Source organism: Anomalospiza imberbis, chromosome 1, assembly GCF_031753505.1.
Source record: "Anomalospiza imberbis isolate Cuckoo-Finch-1a 21T00152 chromosome 1, ASM3175350v1, whole genome shotgun sequence".
In the NCBI taxonomy this organism is placed as follows: Eukaryota; Metazoa; Chordata; class Aves; order Passeriformes; family Viduidae; genus Anomalospiza; species Anomalospiza imberbis.
The window spans coordinates 142,250,910-142,263,162 of record NC_089681.1 but is presented as its reverse complement, the minus strand read 5'-3'; the positions used below and the strand labels follow the sequence as shown (position 1 = coordinate 142,263,162).

The 12,253-nt window shown below is 44.1% G+C and overlaps 1 protein-coding gene across 6 annotated transcripts in view; it reads left to right on the top strand.

Annotated features, from left to right (window-relative positions):
* ZMYND11 (zinc finger MYND-type containing 11) overlaps nt 1-5,917 on the top strand; it is a 105,109-nt gene extending 99,192 nt beyond the window's left edge. For all 6 annotated transcript variants that reach the window (XM_068174197.1, XM_068174245.1, XM_068174232.1 and 3 more), the window contains one exon: nt 3,467-5,917. In XM_068174197.1, coding sequence (XP_068030298.1) covers nt 3,467-3,589 — 123 coding nt within the window. In that variant the 3' untranslated portion in view covers nt 3,590-5,917. The remainder of the gene's footprint in view (nt 1-3,466) is intronic.
* Nucleotides 5,918-12,253: the final 6,336 nt, after the last annotated feature.

Below are 12,253 nucleotides of genomic sequence, written 5' to 3'. Positions count from 1 at the left end.
ATTACTTCAAATACCAGAGCTGCTGTAGAGTCTTCAATTCTGTTCCTCACAGAGGTTTTATTGTGGGTGTTAGGATGGTGCAGTGCTTGGGTCTCTATCAATAAGAGAATTCCTCCCTGTCTACCTGTCTCTGCAGACCAGAGAAGTTATTTTTGACTGACTTGAACGAGTTACTGTGTTCAGTGTGTCACCAGCTGCTGTGTGCATGTGCTCGTCTGTGGCACTGGAGAGGGAAATGGAATTGCCTTTGCCCACTATAAAATATGTCAAACTAGCTCTGTTCTGTCAGAAGTGAAGAGCACATATGTGGACCATTGTCACCATTCAGCTGACATGCAGTAATTTGGGCACAATAACATCATTGTGAGGCTGGACTCTTAGCTCTAGCTGCTTTTTGGTGGTTTTGAAGGTAGAATTTTCAAAAGAGACTGACTGGAGTTATCTGCTCCAATGTGCCTTTACTATATCCTTCAGACTAATCAAAAAATGCCCTGGTACCACATCACTGAATTTATTAATGAGGGCATAAAGCTTCTCTACTGAGCAAAACAATCAAAAGATAGAAAGAGTATCTGACAATCTTGCCTACTTCTGTGGCCTCTAACTATCTGTCAATCACCACCCTAAATGAAGGCATCATGCAGGCAACTGGTTTGCATGTGGCAGGAGAAGGAGGGTCAGGATAAACACCTCTGCATTCAAGCTGATGGATCTGCCTGCCAACACAGAGCCCCAGGCAGCTGGACTTGGTCCAATTACACAACTCCCCAGTGATTCTTCCTTCAGTGGTACTAATGACAGTCCCTGGTGTGTAGTACTGCACTTGTATGCTGCTACTATAATGATACCTCCTTACCAAAATCTCATGTAATTAACACACATACTAAATGAGTTTTGGTGGCTTTGCTTTTTAATTAGGAGCAGAGACCTCAGGTTTTGTGTAATGCTGATGTCTATGCTTGGGAACACAGCTGCTATTATTTACACTGTATTTGTCTTTTTCTCATACCTAAAAAACAAGTCCAGCTGGGACAAAGGGATCATTTTGCTGGTGGTGTACAGGGACAGGAGATGTGCTTCCAGCCCGCAGAAGACTAATGCACAGTTAAAGAATAACAGTTCTTCTTTCTCTGGCTGGTCACAATTGGCTTAGCCCAATTTCATTTTTATACTTTCAGAAAAACTTGGTTTAATACAGATACCTCAAGTAAATAGCAAACAAAAGGAAGAAGTGTAAAGGCAGCAGTAACAATAATGAGATTATGCAGCTCCATGGCCTCCAAAGTTCAGGCTGGAGTGTTGGTCTTGATAATGTTTCTGTTTTAGTTTCTCCAAGTTCTTTTATTTGTGTATAAGACTTATTTAAATTGGTGCATATGTTGCTTCCATAGACAGCTTTTAACATTTTTTCTCATTCAAATTTATTTACACATATATTTATTTTAACTTGCAACAGGTGGTCTTTAAGTGAATGAGCACTGTCTGATGTGCACTGTCTGAAACAAAACCCCAAGTGATTGATAACATTTAGAAAGAGGAAAATACAAAGAAAAGAGGAGGCCTGAGGCCAGCTGGCATTTTGCCTCCAGTGCCACATGTGCTGGTACCAGCACAGATGACACTATTTTCCTTTTGTAAGTGGAGCTTTACATCCCACACTTATGGCCAGCATATGTAAAGGGAAGTGCAGGACCCACAGATCAGTTGTCCTCTCCTGTCATAGCATTTTTTGATCTCTCCAAGCCAGCAGATGTGAATTTGGTCTCTGGGCTGAGGCCCATGCTGTACATAATGGAGAGCCACAGCTGTTCCCTGCACCTTTCCAGCAGATGATCCTAATGGCTCCCACAGGCTTGTGGGCAGCCAGCAACATGAAAAACCAGGAAAACAGCTCTCGAGAGGACACTTGTTTGCAGACATTTTTACAAATAAACTTCTCAGGAGCTGAATTATGAAAGGAAAATGGAAAGGTTCCCTTCTCGCACAGCTAGGGCAGTCCCTTTATTGCTGATGTAAATAAATGGTTATCAGTTTAGCCAATGTAAATGTTGGCTTTCTTGGATCTGTCTTTCAGTTGCGTGGGTTGATGTGATTTTTCTTTCGAGGCAGTTGGGTTTGTTTCCTTTGTAATTCTCTGTTTTATTAGCAATGCTGTAGCTAGACAGGACATAAAAAGTAAATTGTTTGTTATTCTGTGGCTTGATAGCAGCCTGCACAGACTGTGTGATATTTCTCCCCCTGTTCCCCATCATGCAATAAGCATTTCAGACTGGATTCCTAAAGATGCCTCCTGATTTTGAGCAGACCAGATTCAGAAAGACAAATTCAAGGCCATTAGAAGCTGACTCTCCAGGATGCAGAAGTATAAATGGTACCTTAAGCAGCAATGCCACCTTACTTTATGCAGTTTTGTCAAAATAACAGTTCATGCTTTTGCAGCACTGCCTTAAAGGGGCATAAACCTTCCTAAAGATAGGGCACACTGCCTGTGGGGCTGCTGGACCTCCTTCATGGCCACCCGTGGTGCTGACCAGCATGTTGTGTTCCCTTCCTTAGTTCCTCAGAGGCCACAGGATTATTTTCCAAGTAGCTCTTCCAGCTGTCAGAAAGCTGGGGGTGTTCTCTGTGTTCCAGGGTAGAAATCATCTTTGCTGCAGCTTTCTCCAGAACCAAAAAATTCTGTATAAATCATAGGCTGTGCAGCATCTTTCTTTCAGGAGTTTTGTGCAGTGCTGGCAGGCAGGACAAAGGGCAAGAGCCCAGGTAGCCAACCTGTGCATGACAGGCCTTCTTGGGTTTAGCTAAGGCTTGGAGGAAAAGCCACTTTTTTGATCTGCTCAGTAGCACTGATGGAGCACAAGGTTTTCCCTTCAGGAGGTGGCAGTGCTGGCTGCCAGTCAGCAAACCCTGGTGACAGCAGCGTTCTTACAGGCTGACCCTAGATGGGCTCCAACAAACCAATAATTCTTGTCTCCCGGGATGTTATTGTTGTGACTTTTGAGATTTTCTAAACCAAAAGGATCTTCCCCAGCAACCTCTGGACAAGTCAGGCTTTATAGAGAAAGCTCAGAAACACCGATTTTCAAGGCTGTGCAGAGCCTGTTGTGCCAGCAGCGCCTGTTGATTTATTGTAGCTTTTAAGACATAGATCAGGGTGCTATTACACAAATGTGGGGTAAAAGATGGTTCCTGCGCTGTGTGCCTGAAAAATGTCACTCCACCATTCTGAGAGATGAGTTTTCTTAAGTGAGAGATGGTTTTTTGAAAAGCAATAATCCAGACGCTGGAAAATAGGAAAGCATAGTGTGGGTTTGCTGAAGATTGCTGCTTCACTCAGCGCGTGTGAAAAATGCCCGGATGCCCCCGAGCATAAATAAGAGGAGCCTTGCTCTGCAGGTGCTGGTGTGTGCAGGGGCAAGGAGGGATCCTGCCAGGGGGGTAATCCCATCTCGTTTGTTCTCCCCAGTGCTACAACTGTGAAGAGGAGGCCATGTACCACTGCTGCTGGAACACTTCCTACTGCTCCATCAAGTGTCAGCAGGAGCACTGGCATGCCGAACACAAACGTACCTGCCGCAGGAAAAGATGAAAGAGCTACTCCTCCCCTAGAGCACCACCCCAATGATTGCTATTCTCAGACAGAGCGGTTTTTGTTTCCAAAAAAAAGAACAAAACAAAAAAAAAAGCCAAAATTGTTTAGAATTTGCTTCCCATTTTGCACCAGCCTTTAAACACTTTTCTTAGAAGAAATTTTGCACAGTTATTTCAGTCTTCTGTTTAAAATGCTCCTCCAAAATTTTGTTGGCAAGATGAATTGAATATCTGTTGGAGCAGGTTTCTTCAAATAATTTTAAACTAGAGGATTTGTTGCATTTTCAGCAAATTTTAAGACATTTTTAGGTTTTACAGAGATTTTAATCTTTAAAAACAGCAGATCTAAAAACTGAAAAAATGATGCAAGTTTAACAAAAGTTTAACATGTTTAAAAAACATTTAAAAACTAGTTCTGAATGTAAGAAGTACAGAACTGTTTCAGAAAAACGAAGCATACTACCTTGATGTAACATTTATTTCTTAACCTTGTTGAGCTGGTTTTGTTCAGCTTAATTTTACTGTTTAAAGGCATTATCTATTGGTTATACCAGTGGGTACATGATTGAATTTAGGGAACAGGGTTGACACAGCAGGTGCTAGTCCTGCATATTTTTTCTTAAATATTTCCCAACTGTGTTTTATTTTCATTATTTCTTTTCAATATATAACTTTTATAACAAAATATTAGCTTTGATCTTGTAGTTTAAAATCACAGGGAACTGGGGTAATCTTTTACTGAGCTGGATCTTAGAGAAAAATGAATATTTAAATTTTGAAGTTTGCACATTTCGTCTTTGTTCTAACATGAGTGCTTATAACAAGAATAAGAAAAGCCAAAAAAAAAAGAAAAACCACAGCAGACAAACAAAAAACCCAACTACCTTTATTCATACTTGGAATTTTGAGGCATACAAATTACTTTAGTGCGCCCCCCTTCAGCCTCCCAATTCAATGTCATTTGACCACCTCTGATCTGGTGTCACCTGGTCCATTGTAACTGATAATAAAAGGAGAAAAAGCACTTAAGTTTCACAGAAGCCGTTATGTTTGTAGTAATGGGTCATTGCCTAATAATGAGCTCCATCACTGTACTCAGAATGAAGAATAATGCATGTTAATTTTCTTGTATTAAAGATGCCGTGATTTGTAAAAAGTCTGTATTTTGCGGAATGTCTGGATTAAGAAGCATTACCAATAGGAATGGATCGATAGTTGAAAAATGATTTTCTTTTTGTTTGTTTTATATATAGATATATGAATTGCATCCATGTTCAGAGACAATTTTTTTAAATAGATGTAAAGCTTACTTAAATAGCTTTTCTTTTAAAGTGTCTCCACATTTTAGTTTCTTTCAAAGATTGGTCTTAGACTGAGTCATATGCCCATTAATCATCCAGCTATTTTTTGAGAAGTTAGAGGAATAATTTGTAAATATTTATTTAGATCTTTGATATTTATTGAAAGCAATTACATGATGGAACGATGGAAGCTGAAGAATCAGGAGGAAAGCCTTTTAAAAAGTTTTCTCTAGGATTTGTCAGGGTCATTGTAAAGACAAAAATATAACTAAGACTTCTGTGAACTACCACCGAAATTCTGACCTTTTTTGCTTACAGTGGTGATATAAGTTAATTGACTAGATACCGCCAAATAATGCCCAATATGTTGCAGAAATTAAGTGGTAAGTTGATTGGAAAAAATAGTAAGTCGATGGTAACTTGTATTACCACAGCTGCATTATTGCCTGATAAATGTGTAATTAACTTTTGTCGCCTCTGTGTTGTGACTGTAAAACACTTCACAACTAAAAACCAATCTTGTTCGATTACTTTACAAGTTCCAAAACTTCGATCCACCCCTATGAAAGCAAGTATTGTGGAAATATTTTTGGTGTAAAATCATTCCAGAATATGTAATATTTAACTGATAGCTGCATGAAAGTAAGATTCGTGTTACTTTGGCTTTTTTGTCTCTGTTGACACGGTTGCACATTTCCAAGTTACTACAGCGTGAAAACTGTGTGTTTTAAAGAAAAAAAAAAAAAAACAAAACAAAAAAAAAAGATTGTGGCCTGGTTTTGTATAAGTTTTAGGTAAAATTACAATTGATTGTTTTAGGAACCATGATTTAAAATTAATTTTTCTGCAAATCATAAAGCTATATTAAAGTGTTGAGCTTAGCCACTATGCACATTGTAATTATTCATTGTGGCTGTCCAGTTTATGATGCATTCTGGCATTTTGTAAGCTGCTCTGACTAGCAATATATAGAGTCATTTAATGTGTTAACATTGGTTAATAAATGTATTTAAAAAAAGCCCTCACTGAATGTTTCTGTGTTGATTCTGGCCAGTTGTCCTCACATCCTGGGGTGGGCAGGCATGAGGCTGCTGCTGGTGCTTGTCCTCGCCAAGGGAGGCCGGGCTGTGCCTGAGCTCCCAGGAGCCTTGCTCCTGACTCGAGGGGAGCCAGCAGGGCCAGGGAGGGGTTTCAGATCTAACATGGCTCTCAGCACCGCCAGTGAATGCTTCCAGCCGGTGGGGGCCAGCAGGCCCCAGGGGCTGCACCCCGAGTCCTGGTTTGAGAGCCAGATCCTGCCCTGGCCGCAGCCAGGCTGGGGCTCAGCCCCGCTTTGCCCTGGGCTTCCCCTGTCCAGGGGCTCCGCTCTGCCTCCTCCCTCACCCCAGCCTGAGCCTGAGCCTGTCCTGGGTTTTATCCGTGAAGTGATTCCCTCTGGGGGGCTGCACGAGCCCAGCTTCACCCGAGTGCGGCGCGGTTTCTCCTGCCAAGCCCTGAGCAGCCAGCCCCACGCTCTTGTGAAGCCACACTTGGTGCCGCTGAGGATCTGAGGGAGCTGAGGGCCCACGGAGAACGTCCTGCAGCCACCCAAGAGAAAGGGACACAAGGGGACAGGCCAAAGCAGAGTGGGTCATCCTGGAGCTCCACCGGGACTTCGGGGCTGCCAGTGGGACGCTCTGGGAGTTGGATTCACTGTGGCAATTCAGAATTTCCTTATGGAAATTAAGACCTGGCAAGACCTGCAAGTCCCAAGGGATTCCTCAAAGTCACTTTTATTGTTTCACTATCCAAACAGTTCTGTTCTTACATGAACCATGTTTTATTCCTTCATCTTGATGAAACTCAATTAAATGTCGACAGCCAGCACCACATAAGCTGGCAAAGCAGGATCAGGAATAAGCAGCATGTCCCTTCAGCTCCCATCCCAGGGCATTTTCTCTTTTTGATGACTTCAGTCACTCTTCGATCTCAGCACTGCTCACCAGCACTCCAGTGGCAGAAATCCCCAGTGAAAATGCCCCTCTCCTCCCCAGGTGCATTTGCCCGTTCAGGTGACACCGGTGGGGCCAGGACAGGGATCAAACAGATCCCTGGACATGCCCAGGCAGCTTCCCTGCATTGTGTCACACGGATCATCTGTGACCTGCCCTACTCCATCCCTGTCCCACACTGGGCCCTGTCACTGCCACCTGGCAGAGCAGAGGAGCAGAGTTGCCCTTGCACTGCCCCAACTCTGCAAGTTTCCTTCCATCAGGAAGCTCAGGGTGAGGGGGGCTTCTCTTTGTTCCTGCAGCATCACCATTGCAGGCGGTGGTCCTAGAGCATCTCTCTTAAAGGCTTGAACATTTTATTATTGGCTTTTTCTATTATTATCATTATCGTTGTTGTTGTCATTAATTAATTGATTTTTGTTATTTTTTTAACTCTGGCTATTCCTTTATTTTAATAAGGAGGAGCAGCAGTTTCTGCCTCCTGCTTCCTTTAGGTGGAGTGAGCTGCCCAGCTCATGGCTTGTTTGCCTTTCACAATCTTAAATGACCAAGTATGTGAAATATGTTTCGGATTTGTTACTGGCAGTTGAGGGCCACCCTGTCAATTTTAGCCTCCCTGAGTGTGAGTACATATGTGATCTGTACATATGCATCTCAAATGCTTTCATAAATGAAATTGAGGGGGGGTATCTAAACCAGAAAGGCCCTTCTTGTGTTGTTTCAGGTTAAGGAAATGCAATTGCAAGTAGAAAGGTCCATCCATTTGTAAGAATACTAGAATATTGTTGGGTTTAAATGGGAGATGATTATAGGTAATGTAAAAGGAATAAAACCAACTATCTTGCACCTTTCAAACCCCATATTTTACCCTAATAAAACCTATTTCCAGATGTCAAAAGCCTCAAAAGTATGATAGACTGAGAAACAAATGCCGGTTACTAGAGGTTCAAAATTGTAAAATCAGAAAGAGGACCAAGAGAAAATTAAATTGTTCCTCTTACTCCCCATGCCCATGCTTGCCCCAGGACCTCTCCAGCACCATGACCCTGGAGCCACTAATGAGGTATAGAAGATATTTTATCCCTTCAGGGATGGCAAACAGCAATGAAGAGGCTGAAATTAAGCGCAGCATCTACTTTGTAGGTAATTTGTATGTAGAAGGGGACTGATAATTGAAGATTATTCAGAAAAAATGCCAAGGGAGCCAGAACACTGCATGCTAAAAGGCAGAGTGATGTGTTTATTTACAAAGCCACTGGCCAGTTGCTGTAAACTCCCTGAGTGAAAACTAAGCTGGCGTGAAGCTTCAATGGAAATAGGATTTACCCTAGAGAGGTATCTAAAAATAAACCCAGTTCTGCATCCGAAGACGCTGTGAATCTGGTTACACAAAATGCTTTACTAGTGTTTGCAAGAGGACTTCTGCAGAAGAAAACAATGTTTATTAATAAAGCCAGAGTGTGTTCATTTTTAACTATTTCATTAACAGGAAAGGTAGCTTTTTCAAATAGCCGCTGTAGGTGGTGTGGGGCCCCACTTGCTGCCACATTCTGGCTCTGCCTCTCTCCTGCTCTGACTCCCACGAGAGCTGTGGGAGCCACCTCTGCACTGGGCCAGTTTTGAGCCATGATCCCACCATGCTTGACCACAGCCATGTGCTTTTGTCCCTTGTAACAGAGCCTTGAAGGTGAAACATGGCTTCATTAAAAGTGAGAACAAACTCAGTGCCTCTTGAAGCAACTCTTGAAGTCCCTGTCACCTGGCAAGAGGGTTTTGTCTGGCGGGGGCCACCTCTCTGTGCCTCAGCCAGCTGGGGCTCACTGTCCTCGCTGGGAGGTGTGGGAGCTGTGTGGGTCTGCTGTGACTGGGGAGGGAGCACAGTGAGGCCTCCAAACCGCAGGGCACAGGCAGGGACATCCCCTGCTGCTGGCCCTGCAGCTCAGCCCCTCCAAGGGGCAGCAGCACTGGCTCCTTCCCAAAGGAGAAGCACGGCCAGAAACTCTGCCATGCGTGGCTTATGTTCTGGAGAGAGTTTCTTTGGCTGCCACATCACTTGACTGAGTGACAGAGCCTTTTCCTGTCTTTTCACAAGTCCGTAAAGACCACAAGGGCTGGAAAGCCTTTTAGTTTTGCCCCAAAGAAATGCAAGATGTGCAGCTCAGTCATGCAATTGCTTGTTCTGTTTTCCCACTGACTCTGGAGCCAGCGGCATTTTAACCCTGAGCTCCCCAGAGCCAGTGGCTGCCACGGCAGGGAGCTGCTCCATGCAGCCTGAGCTGCTGGGAGTCAGCGCTGGATGCTGAGCGGAGCCCAGCACTGCCCAGCCCTTCCCACCAGCAGTGTTCCTGCTGCCTCTCTCTGACAAATTTGGGTGGGGGCAATGCTGCACTTGCAAGGAAAGCCCCCAAGCCCTGGAGTTTCTTTCCCTCCAGTCAGTGGGCTGGCATTAGGATTTTGGGGCCAGGAAGGGGAACAGGAGGCAGCTTACACAGCAGGGCTTGCTGCAGGGACTGGATCTGTCCTGAAATGCCACAGACACTGAGAAGCTCTGAGCCACCTCGGGCTTCTTCTGATGCAGGAGCCTCCCTTGGAAAGCTATGGACAATTGTCACAGGGAGGGGCCCTTCAAGGAGAGAGCAGCAGAAGCTCAAGCCTAAAAGCCAGAGGCTTCTCAAGCTCTTCCTCAGCCTGGTACAGCCCAGAGTGCCAGCCTCGGCCCCTGGTACTGCATCCACTCCCAGAGCCTTTCTCTTTAGCCCAAGGCTCATGGAAGTACATTCTCTGTACAGAATCATCTCCAGAGACAGAACCTATTTATGGGCTTCTTTTAACAGCTTGTTCAGAATTTGAATTTTTTTTCTCTCAGCTGTGATCCTGCTCCAGACCTCCCTGGGCAGAGGGAGTGTTTCCACCTCTCCCAACTACTGCTACTTCACAATTTGGTGAAGAAAAGCAGTGTCTGGAGTTGCCTGTCCCATTACAGACCTAATTATTATTCTTCCTGTGACTCAGCATTTCCAAATCAAAATGGGACTCTGCCACATCCCAAAATGACTGCATCCTGACTTTGTGTTTCTCCTGTGGATGCACTGGCTTTCACATGATGGAGAAATAAATGGTGCTGGTAGTTGCAAGTAAAGTGCAATGACAGCCCGCGTGACTTATGCAGGCACAGCAAGATGCAGTCACACCAGTTTGGCAGTAAAGCTATGGCCCTGTTAGGTGCTCCTCTGGAAACAGGAGTTTTTAATGGAAGTTTTCATTTAAGAAAACATGGGGTTTTTTAGAAAAATTTCATAACTGAGTGATCTCCAACAGTAATTTTATTATGGCTTAAAACAGTAGTTAAAAGCCTCTTGTACTGTAAAAAGGCTTTGCTGTAAGATTTAAAAAATACTTCCCTCCTCTGAAGGAAAGGAAGTAATTATAGCTGAGACCACACTTCTTCTTTCTCTTTGCTAACCAAAGAGCTGTGAGAGAGGAACTAAACATTCCCATTCAGTTTTTGTGGCCCTACACCCTGGACTGGCAGGATAGGCTGTGGGTTTCCACGGTGGATGCCCAATGTCTGCCCTGGCAGCCAGAGGCATTTTCAGGCTGTGCAAGTCCATCCCTGCCCCCGCAGCAGCCAGCCAGGACTGAGCCATGCAGGGACCCTGCAAAGCCACACGAGGGTGTAGCCCCACCCCAGCTCACAGCTACCTGTGGTTAGGGGAGAGGGGAGTATGCAGAAAAACTACTCCTGTGGACTTTAGGAAAGTATCCAAACCCAAATGTTTAAGAAAAGCATCCTAGAAATGCTAATGAGCACGTGTCGGCAATGGAAGGTTTAATTCCTTCGTACATCCTCAGCCACTTATTTCCTTTGGGCAGTTTTTGGCTCAAATTCTTGTCTCCTGCTGCTCTATGAATACTGCCCATGCCATACTCACCTTCCGACCTGGCTTCATGGAAATGTTTTTTTCTTCTTGCCTGCATCTGCTTTTCCTACTCTTGTCTTCTCCCAGGGTTTCTGTTCTTCAGTCCTGCCACTTACGTGATACAGACATGTTTTTTTTTAGTTTCCCAAACCATTGGGTTTGGGATAAACTCAGTCCATGCCTTGCACATGTCTGTCCTCCTACCTCCACACAATTCCTCTCTTGAGTCTTACTGCAGAGCCCTTGGCTGAGTTCAGCAGGGGTAGCTCATCCAAGCCTCCAGTCAGAACCTGGGGCTGAGAGAAGTGAGGTGTGTCCCAGCATCTGGAGCTTCCTGATTGAAATGCACTCCCCTAGGTGAGAAAATTAAAACGTAGGCCCCTAAAATTGGGTGCCTGATGCCACAGGGTTAGATTATTTCAGCTGCTGGATCTTTACTTCCATATGCACAATCTTCTTTTTGCTGGCCTACCCTTCTACACCAAATGCTTTCCCTAAAATTGCCCTTCATTTATGGCTTCCCCCACTGGTGTCTTTATCCTGATAGCTCAGTACAGCTCTTGGTGCCTTTCCTGGCATCTCCAAACCTCTCCCACATGCTGCCGGTCACATTTGGAAGCCACTCCCTGTGGAGATCCCATCAGCTTTGTCCCCTCCTCCAGCCACTCTCCACATGCTAAAGCACAAAATTAAAGCAAGATCAGCTTTGTGCCTTGAGGATCCACCATTAATTGTTCATTGCCATAGAATATTTTGCAGTAATTAAAAAAAAAAAAAATATTATTATAAGTCTTGTGGGATCCCTGGGAAAAAGACTTTTTTTTCCCCATGCGGATCATAGAGAATACAACAGTGCCTTTGGAGAAATCTTGTTTGTGCAGTCCAGAAGGAAGTAAGGAGCTCTGACTTTGACTGGCATGATGCAGCATGACCTGCTTCGTGAACCTGAGTGAATCTGAAATGCCACGCAGTTCCCAGTGCCAGGATGATGCCAGAAGATGCAGAGATGGCCTCATCCTGGACTGCTGTGTAGGAAAGGGGGAGCAGCTGTTTCAGAGATGCTGATCTCAGCCAGGTGCAGCACAAATGAAGCAAAACTTTAGAGGGTTTTTGTACCAGCTTTAAGGTGATACCCCTCAAAAGAGAACAGAAAAACCATGAAAAGGAGAACCCTAAATCATGATGAGTGAGTGCTTTTGGGAAGGTGGGCTGCCAAATGGAGCACTCCAGATGTAAAAATTAACATTTATCTTTAAGAAAAAAATTAACAATATATTATTTTATATTTTATCCCCCCAGAAGATGATTCATTTCAACTTTCACAGTGTAGAATCTGGTTGCTTTTTTCTCTTTTCCCTCTTCAAATCTCAGTTTTCAAGCAAGAATTTATTCCAAAAAAAATAAAAAGAAGAAACAAAAAATTCAAAATCAGGGTTGGCTCTTACCCTGG